This window comes from Thermobia domestica, chromosome 2 (assembly GCF_964235325.1).
Source record: "Thermobia domestica chromosome 2, izTheDome1.hap1.1, whole genome shotgun sequence".
In the NCBI taxonomy this organism is placed as follows: Eukaryota; Metazoa; Arthropoda; class Insecta; order Zygentoma; family Lepismatidae; genus Thermobia; species Thermobia domestica.
Genome location: NC_137455.1, coordinates 157,335,754 through 157,363,625, shown reverse-complemented (window position 1 = coordinate 157,363,625; position 27,872 = coordinate 157,335,754). Strand labels below are relative to the sequence as shown.

Below are 27,872 nucleotides of genomic sequence, written 5' to 3'. Positions count from 1 at the left end.
ACATCGTATCTCTTAGCATATTTGTTGTTACATAATTTCTTCTTACAAGTAACACTTCCCAAGTGTAACACTTCGATTTTGATAAAATTTTGGAGGTAGATACTACAAATAAAATAAACGAATACGTGTTTTTTTTATTTTGTGCGGAAAAAACGGTTTTAAGGGACAAAAGCCCCTACCCAAAATTTTGAAATTTGACGCCCAAAAGGCAAAAACAAGTGGATCAAAGTGATCGAAAATGCACAGATGTTGTAGGCGTAAAATAAGGGAATACCTGTTTGGTATTTTCCTTAAAAAAAAAAAAAAAAAAAACGGCTGGATGAAGCATGGAACCCTGCAAACCTTTGATCTTGAAATATCAAAAGTGCTAATAACAGTATGTCAGAAGTGCCTAAAGGACATGAAGAATTGCAGTGAACCTTTCTGTTGTAATAATATCCAAAACATATAAATAAATTAACCATTATGTGTTTTTTATTTTCTGCGGAAGAACGGCTTTAGGGGCAAGAGCGGTTCCACCCAAAATTTTGAAAGTTGACGGCTCAAACGCAAGAATAAGTGGGCCGAAGTGAATGAAACTGTGCACAGATATTGTAGGCGTTAAATAAGGGAATACGTGTTTCGTATTTTCCTATAAAAACACGGTTGGGTGGGACAAAGACGTTCTAAACCGTTGATTACGAAATATCAGGAGTGCAAATAAGTATACGTCATAAGTTCCTAAACGATATGAAGAATTGCAACGAAACTTTATATAGGGAAATTCAGAAAAAAAAATAAATGAATACGCGTCTTTAGTTTGTGCGGAAATACAATGTTGGGCCAAAGCCCCCTCCGAAGAAAAGTAAATATTACCGTAGTAGCGCAGGAAGGAGTGGACCGAAGCAAATCAAATTGTGTGTGTAGATACCGTATACGTAAAATAAGGTATCTCGTGTTTCGCAAGTGTCCCCATCCGATTTTCTTCAAATTTGGAACACTAACAGTAAACAGGAAATAAATCGACACGTGTTTTGTTTGTGCGGAAAAAACACTGTAAAGGTTAAAGCGCCTCCCGAAATACTATAAAATACGCTATACTGTTTGTGCTTACTGTTGATGTGCCAAAATTGAAGAAATCGGATCTGGACACTTGTTGAACACGAAAGGCATTTTTTTTTAACATATGCAATACCTACACACAATTTCATTTGCTTCGATCCACTGTTTCCGCCACCCAACGCTTCGGTCCACCCAAGCTTTTCTTTCTTTCTTTTCTTTTCTTTTTTCTTTTTTTCCAGGAAAATACGAAAAACGTATTCCCTCATTTTGCGTCTACAATATCTGTGCACAATTTCGTTCACTTCGGTATATCTCTTTTTGTATTTCGGGCGTCAACTTTCAAAATTTTGCGAGGGGGCTTTTGCCCTCTAAAACCGTTTTTCCGCAGAACTAAAATACCCCTGACGTTTATTTTTTGCATATTGTCCCTAAATAAAGTTTTGTTGGAACTCTTAATGTCCTTTAGGCTTATCTGAAATACTGTTATTAGCACTTTTGATATTTTGTGATCAAAAGTTTGGAGAGGTCCATGCCCCACGCAACCGTTTTCTCCAGGAAAATACCAAACATGTAGTCCTTCATTTTACGTCTACAATATCTGTGCACAATTTCGTTCAATTCAGTCCACTTCTTCTTGTCTTTTGGGCGTCAAATTTGAAAATTTTAATTGGGGGGCTTTTGCCCTCTAAAACCGCTTTTCTGCAGAAAATAAAAATAAAACACGTATTCGTTTATTTCATGTATAGTATGTACCTGCCAAATTTGATCAAAATCGGAGTGTTATACTTGGGAAGTATTACTTGTTAGTCAATGTTGCAACTAATTTCCTTCTTCTTTGTAATTGCACTTACTATTGTTCATATTCACCTATTATTCGTAACGTTTCCTCTTTCTCCTTCTCCATTTTTGTCTACATATTTCCACAACCTTCAGTTTCTTTGCGTCGTTTTCCGTAGTGTTCATGTTTCTTCCTCTTGAAAGACAATATCTACATGAAACATATTATGGACCATTTTCCTATGTACGTTTTGTACTTGTGTTTAACTGCTTTAAAAAAGTGCCCATCCTAGTAGTGTTGAATGTTTGCTTTGAAATACGTATAGGCTGACTCAGGACCTGACAGGTAAGTAAAGACGCTATGTTTTGAAAAGAAATGTCTGCTCTCTTTTTCCAATAGCCGACTCACAAAGTGACAAGACACATGAGAAGATAAGTTTTCTCCAAGGAGTTTGGTAAGTTGTGAGATTAGCATTCACAAAAGAAACTCCGAACGTAGAGCATTAGTGAACAAATAGTCTCAGTTTATTCTCCTGTAACGTACTCAATACGTCTTTTCCTGTGCTTCTATGATTTCAATCAGATGAACTACTTTACCAAAAAACTTGACGCAAAACAGTGCTATTAATAGTGAAATAAGCTAAACTACAAGACCTAAGTTTTAAGGTTTTACACCAACTGGCGATAATTTAAATATCATAGATTAAATGAGCTGGAAATATGCTAAATTATCACTTCTTATAGTGATCACATGTAAGCTTTTAAATATTTTTAGGTACTGTAGTGCTGTCACATGACAGAGATTGCAGTTGAAGCAATTTAACTTATACGTAAGATACACATATTGGAGTCTTACTATGATAATATGAACTGAATTTAAAATGACAACCAGAACGGCGCGAGGATCATAGGCGGCCTTCTGAAATGTTCAATCCAGCCCACGACCTCATTCTGACAAATAAAAGAAAAATAATAGGGTTATAAAGAAGGATTTGTATTAGAAACACTGATAGATAATCATTTAACTTCGGTTCAGAGATTCACTGCATCCCAGTACCACATTATTAAAGACTTCAATCATTACTAGAGGTTAGTAATACAAGAATTCTGTAAACTGAACCATTGTTTATTTGATTAAATTATATTTGTTATTTCTCCCTACTAAAATAAATTGCGTAACACTGGTCTAATCGAGAATACTGCTGTATGACTCATATATGAAACTCTACACTTCTCAAAGCAGAATAGGGAACAATGAACAGAAAGTAAGGAATGTCAATAAATAGTTCAACTTTAAATTTTGTACTGTACACTGCAGAAATATGGACAGTAAAAAAGAGATGGGAGTTTTTGTGTATAAGGAAGGATGAAAAAAACAGTTTATTGGGAAATCAATGAGAAAATATGGCAAAAATAGTCTAGATTGGGAATTTTGACTATTATAGAAAGCTAAATGTGCGATTAAAAGCGAAAAGAATGTTAGAAAATAAAATTTACCTGCTTGCTGAATCTGAAAATCATTTTCATATCAAGAGCAAAATGGTATTGTGTAGAGCTGGATTACAAACAAACCACTAATTAATGGTGATAATATAATATGAAAATACTTAACATAAAATACGTATCTTGTTTAATTTTCACTAAATTACAAAGTTATGTCGAGAGGGGAGATATTGAAAGTCTGAAACTACCAGAAATTTTCAAACTTACGCTGTGTTATGTGGCATAGTGTGTAGATTTTAAACCGTTTTAAAGCAAAATGTAGCGATATTTCATATAGCTAATGAGGAGAGAAATGTACCAGTGATCCATTTTTCGTGAAAAGAAAATATAAGTATTTCTTGTGAAATGCAAATCATATTTATGTAATTGATAATAGAAAAGTGAGACAATTTATATCATGTAGGGCCTATATAATATAATATGTAGCCAATTTAAATAGTATGTAGCTTATATATAGGTCTATATGTTACCTATCTACTTCTCTCCCTGCCGCTAATAGGGATTTCCTCATATTTTGAAGACCCTATATAAGAATGTGGAAACTAAATATCAATAACAATAATATTAATAATAAACTTCATCAATATACATAAAAGGCGGAAGATTTTAAATCCCAATAGAGCACCGTCGGGACCCTGGACATTTTCTTCCAAATTGGGATTGTTCCGATAAAATCAGGGCGGATTGTTTGTGTGTATCTTCAAGTTTATTAGGCATTATTATTATTTTAAAAGGTAAATCTCTCACCCTATCTTTTCTCAGTATAGCTTCGCTTAGTTCATGAAGTATAGTAAAATGAATATGAATTACATAATCCCTTTTAAGCAGTGGATACATATTGACATTTCTTGTGGTAGACTTTGAATTACTATAACTTAATAAATATTTAAGATAAAATAAGGTTGTTTGACCGCGTCTTTAAGTCTCGTGTCCTACAGATACAAATCTGCATATTTAAAAATTCACATGCACGATATTGTTGACAACAACCAAAACCGGAAGATTAAATCTTTGTTAATATAATTACTGTACTAAATGCATAACAAGAAAAGTAAGTCCATGTTTTTTCCATGTAAATCTCATTCGAATCATACTAAGGTAAAATATATTACTATAAGATGAAATCGTATTCGTCTTCCTCGTATTCAAGTTATTACAAAGATATTAATCAATGTTGCAGACAATTTCTTTGTCGAAAGTACTTTCGTGCATCCCTGTGTAACACGCGACACCAAATACAAAGGCAGATTATAATCTCGAATTTGAAGTTTTTTTTAAAAATGACTTTCTATACAATCTATTCATATTACGCTATTGTTCACATATTACAATAACAATATTTCATATCATTGAATATATGTATCTTTTTAATATTAACATTCGTTGGGAAATAAAAAGAAATGTCATGATCTCCTTGAAATATAAATTTTAATAAATGTCTTTCTATGGACTAGTCTTGACTATGGACTAGTATTGATTTTAGAATTTAACAATGAGAATAAGCAAACTTTATTGGGGTATATCATTATATATCTACTATCTCATAGTTAAATAAGATATGATATCAGACAAGAGCAAAAATCTCAATTCTATTTCCAAATGTATTAAAAACTTAATATTATACTAATTATCATTCGAAATTTACTTATGAGAATGTATTAATCTTATACTATATTCTAATACAAAGCCATTAACTTGACACACCATTCGCCACAACAGTAACATCATTGATGCCATATTGAAGAGAACGATATATTCATTGAATGTAGCCTTGTATTACAGCATTCGCTACAGTAGCTTAGTGAAAATTTACTAATTATGGTTCCATATTTTAGATATGTCGTAAGTCTCATACATTAATCAGTATTAAAATTTTAAGTTATCTTTTTTTGGCTAAGAAGTATCTGATCATTGTCATATGCAATTTGTTTACTATACAGAAGAAGACGGACAAATATATTAGTCTAAGATTTTATAAAGCCAACAAGTAACACTTACCAGCAAAACGATAACGATTTAGTCTTATTACATCATTATCCAGCAAACGTCTTAGTATTCCTTGTAGTTGAATTAGATCTAGCTGCGAAGATTGTAAATATCAAGTATAACACACGATTGGATAATGGTGAAGGAAAGGTTCATTTGAATTGGTTCAGACTATAGTGTAGCCTTAAATACATTGTAGTAACGCAGTAGCACGTATATTGAATACATTCATTAAAGTCCTACAAACAGTTACGATGCCAGAGATGGATAAGAAGGTAGGCGCACCCTTAATAAATACGTATGCCCCTGCTTACATAAGTTTTCTATGCAAATATGCATAGAGCATACGTTATCCTTATGTTATATACGTATTGACCTTTTTCTCTGTAGGTTTTACATCATGTCGCTGCAGTATATCTGACATCGAATAAACTTCATATATTAAGTACGCCAGCTATATGTTAGATACGTTCATCTGTATCTGGCATCCTGACCGCTTGTATACATACAGCGGTAGTTTTCTTTGTCATGTGTGATGCCATATAAATAAATAACAATCACTGTGAGCTTATCCTACTGAAACTCGTACTGTGTTTTTTTTTCTAATTGTTTCTGCATTTGTGTCAAATTGTTCGAGTGCAAATATTTAATTGGTATAGTTTCTTCTATTTTGTTACAATTCACAATATCTTCGTAGTGCACGTAAGGAAAATAGATGTCAGGACTTCTAGTCATGTAAATGCCGAAACATTCCTACCCTTAGAACACTATTTTCATGAAGAATTACAAAAATATAATACTTCCTGCTGTATATATAGTAATACTGTTTGTTCCTTGTTATAAATGTCACATATACCGCCTAAAGCTTTGACTATTGATTATTGATTATTAGTAAAACTAATACAATTCTCATTATCAGTTACTAGATATTTATGCTAGAATTCGGAAGGAGATGTCATGCTGGAAAAATAACAAATTGTCGTGATCGTTAAAGTGTGTTGTTTAACACCTGTTGTTACGTCGCACTTTTGCTTTTTACATACAAATAGTCTGTATGCTGTATAGTATATACATATTGTATGCGGCATACTGTAAATCCGAATAATGCATATTTACAGTATACATTCTATATCTAATCGCACATAAGATGAATGCGTACAGTAATGATGCTGTTTGATGAATGAATGCAACAGATATATGTATAGGATGTAAGCTACATACTTCTTTCAATTATACTGTTAGCTAGTATGTGTCCTACTTAATAATTCGTGCATACGGTTACGACTAAATGTACCGTTACTATACTGTAGATGAATTCACACGAATAACATCAGTACGCTTCTATGAAGGACACGTATAAAACATGTTTTCGCTTATATTTTTGATGCAGAATGTTACATACGGATGGTTATTTACTTCAAAATCTACAGAATTTACGCATGTAACATATGTTTTTTATATGCCACGTACGTTTTTTCTCTCCATGTGGCACAGCGATAGAGCAATAACTTCCAGTGCAAGAAGTTCCTGATTCAATCTCAGTGTATCTGAGTTTCTGGCGAACAACAAAGCGTATGTAGGTTTCCTTGGGGTTCTGCTGTTCCCTCCTATATTATCAATCCAGTATTTCTTTCGAAATTATTTAATTTCAATAATCATCCGCGATGAGAAAAAGTATGTACATAAAAACGTATGTTACATGTGTAAATTCTGTAGTTTTTGGACTGAACGTACAGTAAAAGTATAACTGAAAAAGTATATTTTTTACGTGATTTCTGTATAAGTGTTTGGAATAAACGTACTTTACGTACGAAAGAAAGGACTTATATAGGCGGTCAGGATCTCACATACAGATAGACGCATATAACAATAGCTGGCTTACTGTATGTATCATAATTATATGTGTGTAATATATGGAAGACTGTTAGATGTCAGACATTCTGCAACGGCATGATGTAATATGTAAACAGGAAAAGTATGTAGCATGTGGATAACGTGTGCTTCATACGGTTTTGGGTAGTAAATATAAGGATTCCGTATATTTGTACAATATATCGCTATCCGGATAACGGATTTTTTTTCAGTGCGTTGCAATAGTAATTAGTTTATAGATCGTAAGCATGAGACGTGAAAGTAGGGTTGCCTTCGAAAGAAAAGAGTATGTCATGCCTCAACAAGATATGGATGTTAAATCGCGTCTTAGGATATGTAGCTGTTTCTATTGAAAGATTTCTGTCTCGTCCCTTTGGAAAACTTGACGTGACATTTATTTCATTATCAATAATAATAATAATAATAATAATAATAATAATAATAATAATAATAATAATAATAATAATAATAATAATAATAATAATAATAATAAATTCTTTCATTTTTTTTACAGAAACATGTTAATTTAGGTGACTCGAGAATCTAGTTACGTTGAAATATAAAACATATATTGCATTCAATTACAGAATATATGAAGAATATAGTGCAAAGCTGCTGAGAAAATGTACATCGAAAAACAAATTCAGCGAATACAATTTCTTGTTAACAAATTCCATAAGCATAAGATAGTTCTTCACAAAATTACCTTAGAGTTATTGGCAGAACAATTTTACTTCTCACTTAAGATTTTAATGAGTATAACAAACAAGGAATTACAGGAGTCAATTTTAGTGAACTAGCATATCTAATCTCTTTAGTTCGAGAAGAATTATAAATACACGAAACCTTACCGTAATATCTTTGTGGTACCTCATAATTCTTAGACGATATATATGCATAGAAGGTATTTTAGGTGGAAAGAGATAATACATTTTGCAACAGCGATGCAGAAGATTGCTAGTCTAAGGGAGATATATCCACGCTTATACAATATGTCTCATGAATCTTGGCTTTAAATTACACATCATCTACCGAGCGTACGATCATTATCTGGTCGAAATTGTTTGTAGAGGAATAAAGCTTGTGCCATTACACGGTTGATGACCAGTCCGAAATGTTCTCGTGATGAGCACAGGCCTGATATACAGCATAAACTGAAAGCTAACACAAGCAGCAAAAGCACTAGTATCGTTTTTCTTTTCTTTCTTATTTTAGCGTTGAAAACGAAATCAACGACTGCATTTTATAACTCATATCTAATTTTCAAGTTAATATCATAATCTGTTTGAAACTAAAGAAGAAAAAAGAAAATACCATATTTTTCGAAAAGTGAAGAAAACAAGTTAACCTCGTAATAGTGTTATCGATTGTAATTTTTGCCAAAACCTCCAAGAGTGTTTGGAACACAGCTTAAAGCTAAATGTGTAATAACGTTTTCTTTTCATTTCTAAGTAAACTAGAACGTTTCTAATTTTAAATTTATTCTGAGAAAGAATTGATCTATAGTAGACGGATACAAGTGTACTCATACTGACAAAAAGTTGGTTGTGGTAGGTAAACCAACATACGAATAAAATATTCCAAATATGTTGTACAGAGTATTCAAAATACATACAGAGTAGTCACATAAACCTTAATAGGACCTATAATCTTCAAGCGGACACACAATATTTGAGCAGATCGACAGGCGAATTGATATCCCGGCACCATTGAATAGCTTCGCAAAACCGGGTAATTCTTCTCGGCGTTATCCGGTTGGTAATTATGTTTATTCCACCATGCCCTACACGTGTTGGATAGGGAGTATGTTCGGAGACCTTGCGGGACAAAGTTAAAGGTGCATATTTAATGAAGTGAATTTGGATTCCTTAGCGCTATGTGGATGCCCATTATTCTCTTCGAGGATGGGAGTGGGGCATCAAAGTATTCAGATTTCACGTGGCCTCTATTCAACTCCTACAACAATGTCTACCAATATGATTAAAGACATTTTCAGCTATGAGGTGTTAAGGGCAATTGTGCAATGGAACAGGGGAAAAATAGACTTGTATTCTACACTTGGTTTGTTCTTTTATAATGAATTTAAATATTAATATATTTAAAAATATTAATTATAAATATTATTTATAAATATTACATATGAAGGGTACGGGGAAAAACAAGGAATGTCCATGTATGTACTTTTTCGGGTGCTTTGTCCTATCTGTTGGTGACTCTTGGTACTATTTGACTGTCTATGGCATGCATGCGTAGATGTAGAAATGTTGATGTAAAAAGTGGCAAAAATTTCATAACCCTATTTTTTGTACGCAGTTTTCAATATTAAATCGTTTTCTCGAAAATGCAGTTTTGTGACATTCCTTCTTTTCTTCCCTTACCCTTCAATGTAATATTAAATATTAATATTAATTGAATATTATTAATACTATTGAGATTGCTTTTTGTATATTGATGTGAAATGAAAGGGTTAATGGATTGTTAGCTAATAAGTTTTATTGCGTGGTATTATAACAATAATAACATAGTATTACTTTTGTTTATATCTATTTTAAGGCAAAAATAAGGGGAATATTTATTTTTGTTAATGTAATTAGTGCCACTAGCTTAAGTAAATTATTATTTATATATTTAAAACAATAAACATAATATTAAAATGGGAGCCGTAAAAATAATAAAATATAATAAATTAATAAAACAGAAAACAAATTTAATTATTTAACATTTAATAGTAGCAGTGACATATTTTATTTTAGCCTTTTTAAAAACCTGCCAACTATTAAGAATAGCGTGTTATTATAATATAAAACAAAAAGGATACGGAAAAAATAACTTACTGGCCAAAAAAGTGTGCTGCCATTGTTGAATTTTTTGTAAAGCCTATTTAAAAATTTAACTATTTATATTATATTTTGCTATTAAAAGTAAGGTTTTACCTACTGTTTTAGTAAAACACTTTTCCTTTCACAAAAGTTGTTTACATTTATTTACAAGGTTAATGTAAACCTTTGCTGTTTTAGAAAATTAAAATTGTTTTCTGTTTCATTAATTTATTATATTTCATTAATTTTTTTACGGCTCCCATTTCAATATTATGTTTATTGTCTTAAATATATAAATAATAATCTGCATAAGCTAATGGCACCAATCTCACTAATAAAAATAAATATTCCCCTTTACTTGTGCCTTAAAATAGCTATAAACAAAATGCAATGCTATGTTATTATTGTTATAATATCACACAATAAAACTTATTAACTAACAATCCATTAACCCTTTCATTTCACATCAATATACAAAAAACATTCTCAATAGTATTAATAATATTCAATATTAAATATATAATATTCATAAATAATATTCATAATAAATATTCTTTAAATATCTTAATATTCAAATTCATTATAAAAACAAATTCATATTTAAGAAAAAACAAACAGTATATTTATATAGAGCCACGGCATCCCTGACCATACTTTGATCACCATCATATCAGTTAGGCAATTCCAACTATCCTTCAATCCAGCGATCTGCAAGCGTGTTGTTGTGCGAACCCTCTGTTTCCTATCGTGTACGTTATCGATGGACCAGCATTACGTCACGCTACAAATCAGGTTCAATTCTGCGGAAGTATCAACAAGCCTTTCGCTGCTTCACTACATGCCACACATGGAGACTCTTGATGGACGTTCTGGCATAGACGTCAGATTATGATGAACCACAAGAGCTTTATACATATAGCTGCACTCGTGTTGCTTGATGACATTGAAACTATGACAATGTATATAAGATATTGTTAAATAATGTTTTTCCACTAATAGATGGATATTAAACTAAGTCCTTAATTCTTATGGATACCTTAGCTCAGTTCTTGCTGGAAAGCATGACACACAAACTTCATGTGTCATTGAACTTAAGTATTTTGTAAGGGGTTTATCTAGCCTGGAAATGAAATTTCTAAAATGCAAAATGATATTTATTGATTCAGATTCGGATCAAAGACACTCGGCAAGGAAAATAATTATTTTTCTTTCCAGACGCTTGTTTTATAAATTTATTGCTTTAATCTGAAAGAATAACATCTGTAACAACTATCTAGATGGACAACACTCAATCAACCTTCAATGAAGGTGAATTTAAAGAGCGTAGTCAGAACCTGTTTCAATATAATCTCTAAGAATTGGGAATGTTCGATTACCTTGAACCTCCGCACTTTCGCTACGTTCCTGTTAGGCACACGTAAGTATAGCATTCAGAGTAGCCCTGGTGAAGATGGTAAGGTATTTGCCTATCAACTGGAACACTGGTTCGATCACCAGAGGGGGTGGGAAATTTTCTCGTACTCCACTCATTGAAATGGAACTCTAAAGTTTCCTCAACCTTTCTAAAAGAGATATGTGAAGCAAATTAAAGTGGGAGGATAATAGTGTGCAGAACATGGTAAGAACTCTTTCATAATCTTACCTCCATCCTATGGTGTGTCCCAAATGGTGTAAAATCTTTACATTTCTAAGCACAGAAAGGTTATTGAGAGAATAATAATTTTAGAAAGATAACGAGGCACCGACCTAGGTTCAAAGGAAATGTATTTATAAATAGAAAAAGTGTTCATTGAAATAAAAGAATTAATTTCCCGTAGCTTTGTTCTAGGTGAAACTCTACATCAAAAGAGAATAAAAGTCCTTTCAAACAGCATAAAGCTTCTTAATCATGTTTCACTGAAATGTTTCAAAAGACTGGTTGAATCGAAGATGTATGTATATATACATGTATATATAATGAGCGTCTATACAGAAACTATATCTTGTCACCTTTTTTATTTACTTTTAGTAAGAGATAAGGTAAACACTTTTTCTGGAAAATGTCATTACCTCGAACTCAATTGTTAAAGAACAGAACTTCAGCATGAAATAATGAAAGAGGTCTTCATAAGAGGATGATTTATTTTGTACTTGGAATATCTCCTTAGGTATTTGCTTCCTTCTTCTGTATTTTTCTTTCCTACTTCGTTTTAGAAATTCTTTTTGTTTTACATTTTGTTAAAAATCCGATACTATGTATCCCTATTACTTTCTTCTAATCTACCAAGTCCTACTTCTCAAGTTTTACTTTACGCCAAAAAAAAAAAAAAAAAAAAAAACTCAATAAGGAAAAAACAGGAAAAAGAAGAAAAGCGTCATCATAAGACCTTCATTTGTTTCCGCTCCGGAAAGAAATTCACAAATTCATCACTAGATGTCGTGAAACAAAAGAATGCCTGATTTTTCAATGAGTATACGACAAGGAAAAAACAATAATCAAAATGGTTAAAAAATGCAAACGAAAAGAAGAAAAGAAACATCCTAAAGAAATTATGAAAATAATTTAAGATCAGAACAAAGAAACGAAAGACAAGAAGAAATATTACGCATTCAATTTTTATTTTCCTTTTCCATAGGAAATATCTCTTGTCTGGAATTTAATTAGGTATCAAGATTTCCATTCATTTTTATTTCGGGAAAGAAAATAATTTAAAAACACTAAAAATTCGTGTTTAAAATTTTAGAATTTAAACTAGATTTTATATATATATTCTGTCATATAGTCGTTTGTTAAATTAAAAAATATTTCATTTCTTCCATGACTGCATTCCAGGAAACTATAGTATAATCAATATTTATGCGAACAAAATGGAAAGTTAATATATTCAAAATATTCGGATATTATGAACCATTATTTAAATCCCATCAGAAAACTATAAATTGAACAAGGATGAAACATAGTGATAAATGAAAAAGATAATTCTTCTGGTGATATAAAAGTTTTGGGAATACACCCAAAATATGTACAATCCATTAGTTTCTGATTTTGGAAACACATTGTTCAAATTTCTAGAGAACTGGAACAATTTTTTCCCCTTTCTCAAGTCTCCAAAAGTTGCCGATAAATCAATTTTACATATTGGAGAAGTAGAGGTATTTTTTTCTCACATCCGAAAATAGATATATTGCATTATATAATATTTAGTTGTTTAAAACGTATTGATCTCTTGGAGACCAAAATTGGAAATACATTTATTGTAATTTGAAACTAACATTATCAAACCGTATATATCCATTATTTTGTTCTATGATCTTCTGTCATTTGTCTTGCAACACCATAATCCTGTCGTTATGGAAATTCTGAGGTTCCTAGTCAAAAGATTGTGACAAGTGGTTTTGACAGCGCTCTTTTGATACCAACTTAAATTCACTCAGAGCGTTATGTATTCGGTACTACTCGGGTTCGATTCTCAGTGAGAACTGAAATTCTTTTCCCGTTCAATCCTTGTTACAATGCATCTCGGAGGTTCGCTCACCTTCTTTAAAATTGGTACCTGGTGCAACACGAGGAAGAAAAGTAACTGAAGTATGTTGCTGACTACACGAGTGTCGAAACGAAGGAACTATTAGAGCTTACACAATCGATTGACTATTCCTAAAAGGAAACAACCCTTGCTTTCATGTATAGAAAAAGTGAAACTGCAATCTAAAATATTTATTTTTCTTCTTGAAAGTCTATGAATACAAAGAATCACAAGAGTATGGCATAACAATTCAGAAAAACATTGTACAGCAACGCCTGGCATTAACAATCGAAAAACGGTTGTCAATTGATTGAACCACAATCATTGATAGTCTTAATGCAATATGTGTGGAGTATAAATAACGGAAAGTACTTTGAATATGTTCTATAAAATTCTTCAAGTGTCCTGACTATTACAACATCTTGAGTGTATTTATAATCTCAACATAACATATAAAGCAAAAGATAACCATATAAAGAGTGAAAGAATGAAAGAGATCAATGGCGAATGTTCAAGTAGGTCACGAGATGAACGTTGTGCTTGAGTAGTAAAATAGGCCTTGAATGGCAGTGAGTATTAGACCCAGTTCCATTATCGTCCCATCAGAGATTGGACAAATGTGACAGTGAATCGTTTTCTCTTTGCGTTTTCCACAAATCCACTTAATGTATCTCTGACTCTTACATCTATTCATGACTTACATTTGCTATTTGCTAAAGAAGAAGTTTCGACCCAGTGGTATTAAAGACAAGTTTGTTAGATTAGGTAATTTCAATGATTAGGTTAAATCATGGATTATAAACTAAATAGTTACAAAAACTTTTATACATTAGAAAGGAAAACTGTTTCATTACAATATTTGTATTTTATATTTTGATTATTTGTGATCACCTCTCCAGCTAACTGACTAACTAATTATCTTCTGCTCTAGAAGTTTGGAGACACTTAACTGTTGCAGGGAAGTATTGAGTAACTGTATGACCTGGATCGTTGGAAGCTTTGGTAGCAACACAGATAAAATAGATTAGTAGCAATAAATGATCTGTCATTAGGACAGCTACAAACATGATTCTTGCAGTAAAAACATAACGGAACTTCAGGATTGTGCTATTCGCTTGGAAGGCTGTTACTAGTGTGAAAGAACTTGTACCAGTAAAGCGCGATCTAGCGCCTTGAGACCACTGGAGGAACACAGTTGACTAACAGAAGGTCGTTTTTGTACAGTGTGATTACATTTTCTTTAGTAAAATGACCGTTTGAAACTCAGAAAGTGGATAAATGGATCTAGTGTGTGTTTTAGTGAGTGGTAAGATTTCATCTGAGAAGTGCACCAACCATTTTGCATGATGTGCCATTAATGGTATTGACTTTGTACACAGAAAGGTAGTGCGACAAATAGCAAACACATTGAAATTGCCTGTCAGTAGAATTGCAAAAACGATTCACTGGTATCGAGGTGCAGGCTGGTATGAATATCGATCTATCGATCTGCCATGCTCTGAAACACACAGAAAAATATCGTGACGTGAGTATAGATTTTCGCTAGTGACATATAAGCGCGATAGATTCAAATCCGTCTTGTACTTGCTCGCTGAGTACAACACATGTGGGAATACCTCCGTGAATGAATCAACAGTAAAAGGATATTTAACTGAGAAGAGTCCAGAAAGGAATGTAGCAGAAAGAAACCAGTGGACTAAGGCAGGATAACTAGACAGAGAAGGACAGGAGAAGGGTTTTATTTACAGATGAATCAAAGTTTCACATTTTTTGAAGTAGGCGCTGTCAATTTATGGCTGCCGACTCCAGGAGTTATTCTGTAGTTTCTGTCCATAACTCCAACTGGGAAACATTGAAGGAATTTGGTGATGGTATGGCGGTATTGTGAAGAGAATACAAAGGGAGATTTAGTGAAAATCAAGGGAAACATGTAAAATGATCATTATAGCATCCTGCAACAAAATGCCAAGCCATTGGTACGCGTCTGATTGGTTGAATGTTCATTTAACTAGCAGACACTGACACAAAATATACAAATTTTTTTGTAAACATTATGTGAAGTTCCTAATGAAGAAAAAATACACCAAAGCGTGGAATGGGTCTCCCTTGTTCCGATTACAATCCAATTTAACTACTGCAGTACGAATTAGACACGAGCGTTCGCAAGAAGCGTCTCATGAATTCTGCGCATCTGTGGAAGGTTCTCCAGCAAGAATGACAACTTTTATACCTATTTCAGTCCTACTAAAGTTGATCCAGCCTATACCGACAGTGCGCAAGACAGTCATCAAGGAAAATAACTGTTACTTCAAGGAAATTCAACTTTAATGGCTGCCCTATGCTGTGCGAATCTGTTGTGTAAGGCACGTTTCTGTTGTTCTCTATTTGTACAGTAAACTCTTCCAAACGAATACAAATAGTTTATATGTTATACGTCCTTTGTATTATACATTGTTCTATAGTGTTTTCAAACATCTGGAAGATACTATATAATGGATATTCATTCTTTTAAAAAGCATGTCATTGAACCTATAAGTCTTGTTCAAACATTATATGAAACATTAGATGATACAACATATAATCTAGTTGTATATATATATCGGGTGTTGCAAAATAAGTGTTACAACTCTTAGGAGGTGACTCTTGCCACTGAGACAAGAAAAAAAGTTCTCTTGAACTTTCGGCTATCGGAAATAGTTTCGGATCTACAAGGTGCCGAAAGCGTGGGAAAATGACTTTCGGACGCCAATAGTTCGGAAACTATCCAACGTAAAGAGGGCGGGTAAAAAATTCACTGAACAAGTCATACCTGCTGTATTGATATATGCTTGCGTGTGTAGTATCAATATTTATGAGTAACTTCAAAATAGATGAAATAAAGTACCAATATTGTTTATCTTTTTCAGTTTGAAAGAGCATATTTCCTTGCAGATTCTTTATAAAATTTTATCAGGTTCCATATAAATCTTAATACCCGGTATATATTTACACATAGTTCTGGAACGCATCAATATATATATGTATGTTTTGCAGGCCGACCAATTTTATAGCAAGTTAGTGTCTTGCCTCTAGTTAGGCATCAAACTAAATTATCAGGGTAACAATAAAGTGGAAAAATTTAATAAACTGTAAGAAAAAAAAACGAAACGCACTAAAACGGAAAATAAAATCCTTTAACAAAACAATATTAATCAACTTCAACAAATGTGCTCAAAGGAAGAGAATAATAAAAGCACTAGAAAGAAGAAAATAATAAACCGCTTTGAAGAAGAAAATAATTAATTACTTTTATCTATAAAAGAAATTTGAAGTCTGTACCAAGACAACGATCTAATGATTCGGAAAATTACAATCCATATTGAGTGGTACAGACTTCAAACATTTTATATGTAATAGTAATGAATTATTTTCTGCTTTTAAGCGGTTTATTATTATTTTCTTCTTTTGAGCATTTTTATTATTTTCTACTTTTTAGTTCTTTTGTTAAAGTCGATTAACATTGTTTTGTCAAAGAAAATATTTTGTTTTACCACATTTTTGATTGTGTAATGTATCAGTATATGGCGGACAATGTCTTCTGAGAACATTTTTACCTTTCCTATTCGTTTTTTTTTCATTCTATCGATTTTTGCATCGCTGTCATTCACATGTATTTCACATTTTATTCTTGTAACTTTAGGGGCGTGTTCGTCAAAAATTCATTTTTTGATTTCATTTCACTTCGTATATATATATATATATATATATATATATATATATATATATATATATATATATATATATAAATTTTCATTTTTTCTATCTTGATGAAATAAAACAATCGTAAATTACCACAATTCAAATCGGGGAAAATCTGTCCCAAAATCATTGAAGTTACTGTGTACTTAATCTGTACTGTTGTAATACTTAAATCAAATATCCACACTTTCCCTTTCGTGTAGATTGTAGATAAACACTGCGAGAGTTTCGGATACTACAGAACGTTTAACTAAACACATACATGCATACATTCACAAATTACATATATATGTAGTAATGTACATATACTCTACGTATATACGTACATGAACAGCGTTTCTGTTTTTCTTTCAACCTGGTAGTTCTATTTATCTTACCAAACGTCTTCAACGTTTACCATAAGGCTTTCCAACTCAAATATTTTACAACATACAAATTTCGAATATGTATATTTTTTCTCTATTTGATAACTTTTTATATACGATTTAAACCTAGTAACAACTTAGTAGCTGCATCCTAATTGATTCTAGTATATTCTTCTTCTTCTCTCGTATGCTGTTGTTTGGAATATATATGATATCACTGTCATACACTTAGTGTTTGTAAAATAAATATCTATCTTAACGAAAGAATGAATAGTATAGTTGAGAAAAATATGTATATAGGTACGTTAGGAGAAGGGAGGAAACCGATAGACCAACAAGAGGAGAAAAAGAAACTATGACAGTTTTCTCCCTCTTGCTTCTCAGTCTCTCTCGCTTTCTCTTTTTACCCTATACTACGCACAGAAGAAATTAATCATTCTATAGATCTCTTGCTGAATTTTTAATTTTACATGTCAGTGATGCATGGTTGTGTCCAATTTACTTTTCATTCATTTCGTTTTTTTCCTTTTAGTGTACGCTCGTTTTCTATCTTCATCATCTGTCAACGTTATCTTTCTCTATATATTTTTTATGCTCCATTCAGTGTTTTTTTCTGAAGTCTGAATATTTATATGTATATTTCATACAGATGAATTACTTTGTTTACATACAAGTATGTATGTACATATTTGAGAGAGAGAGAGAGAGAGAGAGAGAGATTATCAGTTATTCGTGCATACTATGTACACGGTTTTTGACATATACCAAAGATAACATAGATACGCAACCGTTATTTGAGCAGTGATTCCCGTACTTCAAATATTTTTTAAAGAATAGAAGCACAGGTGGTGTTAGCTTGATAGCAACTATAGAATAACCAATAATGTTAGTGAACCTTTCTGAGCTTAGGAACTTTGTTTACACACACACACACACACACACACACACACATATATATATATATATTCACCAGACATACTTCAACTAGAACATTCATCTTAACAAAGTAGTGTACAATGGACAGATTAACCCTTTCAGCAGATATCCTCACTATTGTGAATGCTACTTTCAGTTGTGAAAAACTGCCAATGATACGATTTTAGTACACAAATTAGCTACAAGTACTCGTACATTTGTGAGTGTCTCAATGACAAGTTGTCAGGTACTGAATTGCCATTTGTTGAGTACATTGGAAATCACAACGTTTATAGGTAATGTGTTTTGCACTCACAATTGTGAGGGTATCTGCTGAAAGGGTTAAGTATATTTCTTTAAAGTCAAGACCTTGCAGAATCATTTCATGGCACAGGAATACGATAGAAAAATAGATAGATTTTGCGTTTATTGGACGTATTTAGATTTCGAAACCATTTTTCACGAAGTCTGCCCAAAATAAATTTTCGCAATAATCTTTCAACTTGGTTTACTAGGTATTTTATCCAAAACCATGAGATTTATACGATTGTTAGAAAATACTTAAGTGTTATAGTTATTAACTCAACCTCATTTGTTTTCAAGTCTCCACTTACTTCAAATTTTCACCGTCAAATTTTAGTGACCATTACAGAGGGTAATACTTGGCGAAAATCGGTTCAGCCATTTTCACATTCAATTTAAGAAAGGAAGAGCCTATAAAACGCCACCGCGAAGTAGGTGAGTAGGTTATGTATAACACTTAAGTAGATGGGTAGTAGTTATTAGGGAAGTAGGTGAGAAGCTGAGTAGATCGTAGAAGGTAGGTGAGTTAGGCGCGGAGGTGACTAGATTCAATTCGTGCAAACGATAGAGTTAATTGACCTCCATAACATGTTGTAATTAAAAACAAAATTAACTCCATTGGATTGTCAAGGAAATCGCTCTCAATCTCGAAAACTAGAAGTTGTATAGGAATTTTCAACACTGTATATTGAAAATTTCTAGTTTTTGTGGACCACACCAAATTTCGTTTCTTATCCGTCTGATGGTTTAAAAAAAATAATATTTTTATAAACTTTGTTTGAAAATTGACGATTTATTGTTAATAGATGCTCACCAGCGTTGGAGCAAGGCAAAATTTTCTTTCGAGCAAAGTGACGTTTTGGCGCCCCCCCTCTAGTCCGAGTTTGTATTTTACATTTATTACAGTGATTTTAATCTTGTAAACCCATGTTTTGAAAAGAGAAATTAATATACATTTAGGTATATTTCCTACTTAAAAATTGCATATGCACTGAGAAAAAAAATGTAGGTGACGTACTTAAAAAGATAGGTTACATGCGTAATTCCTGTAATTTTTGGACTTAACGTACAGCAGACGTATAACTGAAAACGCATGTTTTATAATATTTTCCGTATAAGTGTTCCATCTATACGTACTTTCCGTATGAAACAATGTAGGCGGTCAGGATCTCACATACAAATGGACGTATACAACATATAGCTGACAAAGGTAACTTAAGTATATGCATGTGATATACGGAAAACTGTTAGATGTCAGATATCCTGCAACGGCATGATGTAACATCTAAGAGCAGTGGCTATGTAGCATACGGATAACGTATGCTCCGTACTGATTTCTATAGTATGCAAGAGGATACCGTATATTTGTACAATGTACCGCTGTCCGAAGAATGGATTTTTCTCTGTGTGGTATCATTTACATTGTGTTATTGTTATTATTATTTATGTACTGATATGTATGAACAAAAACAATATCGAATAGCATTCATTGAATACTACTAATGGTGACATGATTACTGCTATGTTGTAACTTATTTTGTTATTTGCATAACATCAGAAGTCATCTATCATATATCCGACTGTGTAACAATCTAGTCTAATAACGTTAAATAACAAAAAATACATTTCGCGTATGCTGAACGTGTTTTAAGCACAGCAATATAAACAACCCTTTTTATGTAGGTTCTAGTAGTTGAAGTCCATAGAATTCATAAAACGTATTTCATGAATTTGTACAAAAGCTGGACACTCTTATAAGACTATAATAACAGGTCTTATCAAGTATTAGAAATCCTCTAACTTTCGTAAGTTTGATAAGTAAGTAAACATATCCTAGTTAATTTAGGGAACTTTATGAGAAAACATCTATGTATTTTTCTTCTATAAAAACAGAAACTTAAAATCTAGAATAATTTAGACAAATTGCTTTCCTAACTTTGCAACCTTTGGCTTCGGGGGTGATAAGTAATAAGCATAACTTAAGAAAAACTAATTAAAAATTAAATTCTATTAGGGTGAAAATTAGCAACAAATTAAACAATTTTAAATGCATTTGTTTTCAGCACCTCGCAACAATTACAATAAAACCTTCCGATTTTTTTTTTTTTTTGTGTGTGCAAAATCTCTGACAATGACATCTATGTCAAGTCTTGAAGAACGTCGAACTCAGTCGACATCATGGCGAGTCCCACGAGGCGCTCCTGGCACATAGTTTTTGAATTAATAATTTTTAACTAATTTTAATTTTGAGAAGCTCCTTTCGGCTGAAGCCACGCTGACAGGAAGAGTGAGGGCAATTCTGACTCCATTCCTGGTGGGGGCACTTGATTGAAAATGTGTTACAGCTTTTTTCAGGCCAGTCATCTTGAGTAAAGTTTTTCCTGGGTTTTCCCCCGTTAACACCAGGCAAATGCCGGGATGGTATCTAATATAATGGTCCCAGGCCGCTTCCTTCTTTCCCCAATCCTTTCTGCCTTCCTTTTCATCACAGAGTGTGCTCACCGAGGGACGTCATTCCTTATATACGTGACGGGCTTAAGGGCCTTAGATGCTGAGAGCCCATAAATCTAATTCCTGAAGGGTTGTTAGTTTGTTACTTTGAACAATAAATATGATATGTGAAATTTCATTTTGTATATAGATTTGGGCTGGACATGCAACAAGCTGACGTAATATACTACCTTAAAAGATACAATTATGTTGGGTTGGCAGGACTGGGAATTTGGTGGTATTTCGTAGTATGTCAAGCAATGTCCGCCTGTCGACATTTGCATATTACAAATTTTTTAAATCGAATTTTGTCTATTTGTTTGAAAGTTACAAGATCGTCTCAAGATAGGTCCACCCTATATATATAACATTCAGTCCAATTATGTATATGTGATTAATTTAAAAGCTTATTTTCGTAAATAACCTAACATTATCTTGTTATATTTCAAAAATGTAAATCGCTAAATAAATATGTTTTTTTAAAAAAGTTGATTGGATTTCAGGTGGACCTGATTACGCTTCAAAGTTTACTTCTTAAGCCATGTGCATGAAGATTTTTATAAATCTTTAACAAAAATGAATACTGGCTTTTTAAAGACTTGTACACGTTTAGTGCTATTTGGCTGGTACATGGCATCTCAGTAGTAAAATGTTTACGACGCGTGCAAAAGGTTGTAAATTCGTGCCTTGCCCCAGCGAGTTTGTAGGGCGGCAAAGATTGGCCAATTCGTTTGAAAGTAATTTATTGTACCATTCATCTTCTTTGGTCTACAAACTCTTTCACTTTTCCGCCACCAGCACGAAATGGCCGATGTAGCAAAATAAAGATTTCATTTTATTTACTAGAAATATGAAAATTGTACTAAATAAGATTTCTTAATATTTCAGATCTGAAAAATAGAAAATAATACTCATATGAAAAATTTAGCTATACAAAAACATTAGATTGATTAAAATATAATTCAAAAATGTATTTATTAGTTAATCTAAAAACTAGTAGATTACTTTCGTATGTGGAATATGTATGCGAGGGCACGAGGTCGTCCAGCATGAAAAAGCTTATTCAGGAAATTGCTAGACGAATGGTTTTCAATTCTTTCTTAATAAAGATCTTTTTTTATTACACTACATTAATCCAGCAAGAACTGCTTTAAAAGGCTTTCTATTGTTATTATTTTTTAACTTTTAAATCTTTATTCAAAATATTTAATTACAGTATTGTAGCCAATAGTTTCTTTCCCCTTTCCTCCTAAAGTAGAACATGTTCGAACTTCTTTCATTATGAACTTAACAGAATGGTTAATCATTTGGAATTAGTCAAACTTGTGTGAATGTTTGGGTTGGCACATGGTCGATAATTATAATCATAAAGAGTTAATTTTACAGTGAAATAATAAGCCACAGCAAAACTTATGTGAAAATATTGTATTATCATCAGGTTTAACTTATTTTTATAAATTTTTAGACTTTAAAAATGAAATCTTTCAGTTTAACGTTTCAGGATTATACCGTTTAAGCTAAGAGAGACGCATTTGTGATTCTAGTTAATATGAGAGTGTGTTAAAGTTAAGTTCCAAGATTTGCTCTAACAAACAGAGAAGTAAACTAACAAAAGCATTGTAGTAAAAGCAGATTGGAAACTTATGGCTAAACAAAGTATATTTCCTAAATGATCTTTATCATTCCTAGTGCTCTTAAACCCTGACGCCCCTAAACTGAGCGTAGAGTAATCTGCTCGTTTTATATCCACAATGGGTTACTTCACCAAAAAATAGTTTTATTGTAGTACATTTCATAGAGATATTATATTAAAAAGTTTTTTTATACGATTATTATTAATCCTTCCGATTTTATAAAAAATGTTAAACTTAAGCTTAATCGGATCAAATCTAAAACTGAAAAAAAAATTATCATTAGTCCCAGAACCTGCGGAAAGGCAGAATATTTAATAATAATAATAATAATAATAATAATAATAATAATAATAATAATAATAATAATAATAATAATAATAATAATAACACTGCTCTACTATGATTTTGCTGTTTGGAAACTATTAATGTATTCTTAATGTTTTTGACCTGAGAAATCCAAAAATGTAGTTAGTTTTGCTCTATCACATACAGTTTCCTTAAAATAGATGGGAGGGGAGAGGAAACTAGCCGTAAAAATGTATATTTCAGAAGAAAATCCTAAATCCCATAAAAATATACTTTCGATGCCATATCCTTCTGATTATCTTTGAATTTGTAATAAAAGACGTGCAGTTACTTATTCTGCTAACATTATGTAGAGTATCTGATAGCATCTGCATTACAACCTGTACCGCATGGTCGTGGTATTCCTGTACTAATTATATCACGACGCATTAATGACGTTGGGGACGCAATAACAACGCTGTGTAAGCTGTGATCACGATAACTACGAGTCGTCGTATATTTTGTTGTGTTTAGCAATGATGTTGAATCAAAATGGAACGTAGGAAGTGTCGGAATAATCCTGATTATTTCTGCTATATCTGTTGCAGCTATTTAGTGTCGAAACAGAAACAAAATATTACATCGTTTGTGAAACGTGCATATTACGCCTAGGGGATCAAGACAAATCAGTATGTAAAGTATGTGTCGAAGACCTATGGAACTAGACAAAAGTAAGAAGAAATCTCTACATTTCGGAATACCAATGATGTGGCTTGAAGCAAGAGATCATAGTAGAGACTGCTATTTCTGTTCGTGTGAGGTTAAAAGTTTTGCCACAAGAAACAAACGAAGCCTTACATATTCTAACCTGCCATCTGCATGACGATCTAGGTACCACATGGTCCTGATATTCCAGTACCTAACCCACCGCAAGCACTACTGTGTACAGATTCTGCTTCTAGTAGCACCGCGTGTGGTGATGATATGTACAGCAGAAAAGAGGAAACTGCTGAGCCGAAGTTATTTACACAACCCGAGTTAAACGATTTAGTGCGAGACTTCAATCTGTCCAAGCAAGCAGCGGAAGTCTTAGGCTTAAGGCTTAGTGAAAAGATTTTATTAGTTTCTGGGACATCATGTTCATATTTTAGACATCGTGAGAAAGAATTTGCACAATACTTTTCTGCTGATGGACACTTAGTCTTTTCCAACGACGTCAGAAATCTCATGATAAAACTCACAAGGGATGAATATAATGCAGAGGAATAGAAGTTTTTCATTGATTCCAACAAGAGAAGTCTGAACGATGTGCTTCTTCACAACAGCAACTAACAACCCTCTGTATCCATTGCTAATTCTATACATTGAAAGGAGACTTGCGAAAGTATGGAAATGCTTTTGAAAAAAGTCAAATACGAGGATCATCAGTGTTTATTGTGCCGCGGTCTAAAGGTGATATGTATGTTTCTTGGACAGCAGCAAGGATGCACCGAATATCCATGCCACATTTGCGAATGGGACAGCAGAGAACGCGATAAACATTAGACTCAAATTGATTCGCGTGGGGGCGCGGTGGCTCAGTGGTAGAGCGTTCACCTCCGGTGCTTGGGGTCCCTGATTCGATCCCAGCTCGCGCCGTGTTTACTTTGTGGTGGACAAACACTGTGCTCGTGGGTTTTCTCGGGGTTCTCCCGTTTCCTCCCACTTTCTTCATTCCACCATTTCACTCATTTCTCATTATCACCGTCTCCTTTAGCCTAACCGGCATAACCGTGGGACGTTAAACTTAAAGATTTCATTTTCATTTTTTTTTTCAAATTGATTCGCCTGTCAGGGAAAGCCACAATGTAGGAAGTAAAAATGTGACTCTTGCGTCGTAGACCCTTCAAGAGCCATATTACCACCTTTACATATTAAACATAGCCTAATGAAACAATTTGTCAAAGCTCTGAATAAAGATGAGCAGTGCTTCCAGTATTTAGTGACAAAATTCCCAGAACTTTCAAGTGCTAAGTTAAAAGAAGGAATATTCATTGGTCCTCAGATCAGAAACTTCTTTAAGGACTCAGACTTTGAACAATGTATGACAAGTGTTGAAAGGAAGCATGCAGTGCATTTAGGGACAGGTATCATAATTTCCTCGGGAAGAACAAACACGAAAATTACAAGTACATTGTGTCTAATATGCTCCAGAAGCTTAAAACATTAGGGTGCAAAATGAGTCTTAAGACTCATTTCCTGTACTTACATTTGGACAGTTTTCCTTCTAATTATGATGATTTAAGTGAATAACATGGTGAAAGATTTCACCAGGACATCAAAGCAATTAAATACCGCTATCCGGTACGCTGGAGTACAACAGTGCTGGCGGATTATCGTTGGACGTTGGTACGTGAAGATTTACGATCTACTCACAAAAGGAAATCTAGTTTTATAGGTTTCCAAGTGAAAAGGCAGGGACAAAAATCAGATAGGTTGGTTTATCAATAACCTTAATAATTTAGAATATAAATGTTCAGATTAGTTATTGAGCAAAATAATGTTCCGTTGTTAAAAATATATAGTCATAATGTACTGTATATTAACAGCGTTGCTGTGTAAATAGCACAATTTACGCAATCATGTTTTCCGATTTGTAACAACACCTGACGTGATGGGGGAAAACTAATTTCATTTCCGTAATTAGCAGCCTCAAATTATATAAAATCAGGTATCAAATAAAAAACAGCTTTTAAAAAGTAAGATTTTTTCAAGCAGTGTAATAATAAGGTTAATCGATTAAATTATATCTAACTTCACATTTTATTAGAGTGGTGAACAAGTTAAAATAATCTATATACAAACGTTTTCTACCAATTTGTTCACACCATGAAATTACGAATACAAAAGCTATTTGATTGTAAAACTGCCCTATTGTAGTACAGCGCATCAATAAAATATATGAAGGATGCTGAATTTTTAAGATATACAGTGTGTTCTATGAATAACAATAAGGCCAGTCTGCTGAAGAAGCCAATGCAGATAAAATCATGAAACCTTTTGTAACCTTCAAGGGATATACAAAACATTATGCTGATAAGGAGAATCCATCATGAGGGGGTCTAAGGGAATTACGAGGGGTAACTACAAAATTTTAAATAGCAACCCCATCGTGTGGTACCTCGTTTGAAAGGTAGTCAAATGTAAAGACCAGTTCTGGAAACTGCATGTCGCTAGCGTGTCCCTAGCCAACATGGCGGTCATTCGTAAAGTCGAAGAAACATTGCAAAGCTGTAAGCAGAGAGAAACATGGTACCTTTTACGACATACCACATTAATGCAGGAGGTGCTTGAACTGTGCACTTCCCACCTCCTGAATAATAATTTAAACGTTGGACGAATTCCTCTCGAATACGGGTAAAAGTCATTACCGGTATGGAATACAGGCATCAACTATGCATGGCGCAGCTCCGCAATGCTGTTAGGCTTTGTGCGGAACACCATAGGCTTCAAATTGCAGGATGCTGAAAAACAGGCGGCAGAATCTCTTCCAATGTCTCCACAATCAATGGTAGAATCAAGTCTTGCAGCATTGCCAGGTACATCTCACCTGTTAGTATTCCATCGATGAAGAAGGGCCTGATTATGTGATTACCGAAGATAACCGCCCAAACATTCAGCGACTGTGGGTGTAGTGTGTTCCCTTCACGAAATACATGAGGATTTGTGTCACACCAGTATCGACAGTCATGCCAGTTGACCTTGCCTTTCAAGTAAAACGTAATCTCATCGTTGAAACTCACGTTTGTTAGCACTTTGGTCCTACACGCCAATGCCTCATACATCTGCTTACAAAACTCGATACACATATCAGGATTATGTTCACTTAACTCCTGGACCATACGTAGTTTGTATGGATGGAAGATATTTTTTTAAAAGATCCTGTGTGTCATTCTGCGTGACACACCGCAAGTTTGAGCCTTCATTGTTATGGAATGTTGAGGATGCACAGTCAGCTCCACCGACACTTGTATTTGTGTCTCCTCCGTAGCAATACTAGGGTTTCTATGCTTCGGCCATTGGTTAATCTCTCTATCGTAAAGAATTTAAGTAATAAATGGCATACATAAGAAACACTAATCGGGCTGCGCAGGTTTTGTTCATTGAACAACCGTACTGTTACACTGTGCGAACTTTGTAAAAATAGCACCACTTTTCCTACCATAAATAATTTTAAAGAAAATATATAAAACCACTTACCGTTCTGTTCCCTATGTTTCTCACCCTACAGGTGAGAATTGCCGTTTTCCCTACTAATGCCGTTGTGTTTTTTGAAGCTGAAGTATCGAAATAGGGTCCCATTCCCGGTGTGGGACTCAAGTTTACAAGGTTCTCTTCTCCCTCCTCGTGGCCTGTGTAGTAGGCATCCTCGTACTTCGTAGAACCTGAGAAGAAAAGGAAAGAGAAAACAGATTAAGTACAATGTACTTCCCATACTTAACGGAAAATTTAGAAGTTTATAGAAACCATATAAGTGTTTAGTCATTCAAGTCAAATTTCTTACCACAAATTTACTTACGTATCTTTTTTTTAAATTTGTGGTTATATATGTTCATTAGAAAGTTGTTACACAAATTTAGATTTCTGATATCTCAAGCGGTA

General features: G+C 33.3%; 1 protein-coding gene across 2 annotated transcripts in view; it reads right to left on the bottom strand.

Annotated features, from left to right (window-relative positions):
* Window positions 1-27,661, bottom strand: part of dpr21 (defective proboscis extension response 21) — a 113,599-nt gene extending 85,938 nt beyond the window's left edge. For both annotated transcript variants that reach the window (XM_081747502.1, XM_081747508.1), the window contains exon 1: window positions 27,471-27,661. In XM_081747502.1, coding sequence (XP_081603628.1) covers window positions 27,471-27,572 — 102 coding nt within the window. In that variant the 5' untranslated portion in view covers window positions 27,573-27,661. The remainder of the gene's footprint in view (window positions 1-27,470) is intronic.
* Between the last annotated feature and the right edge of the window lie 211 nt (window positions 27,662-27,872).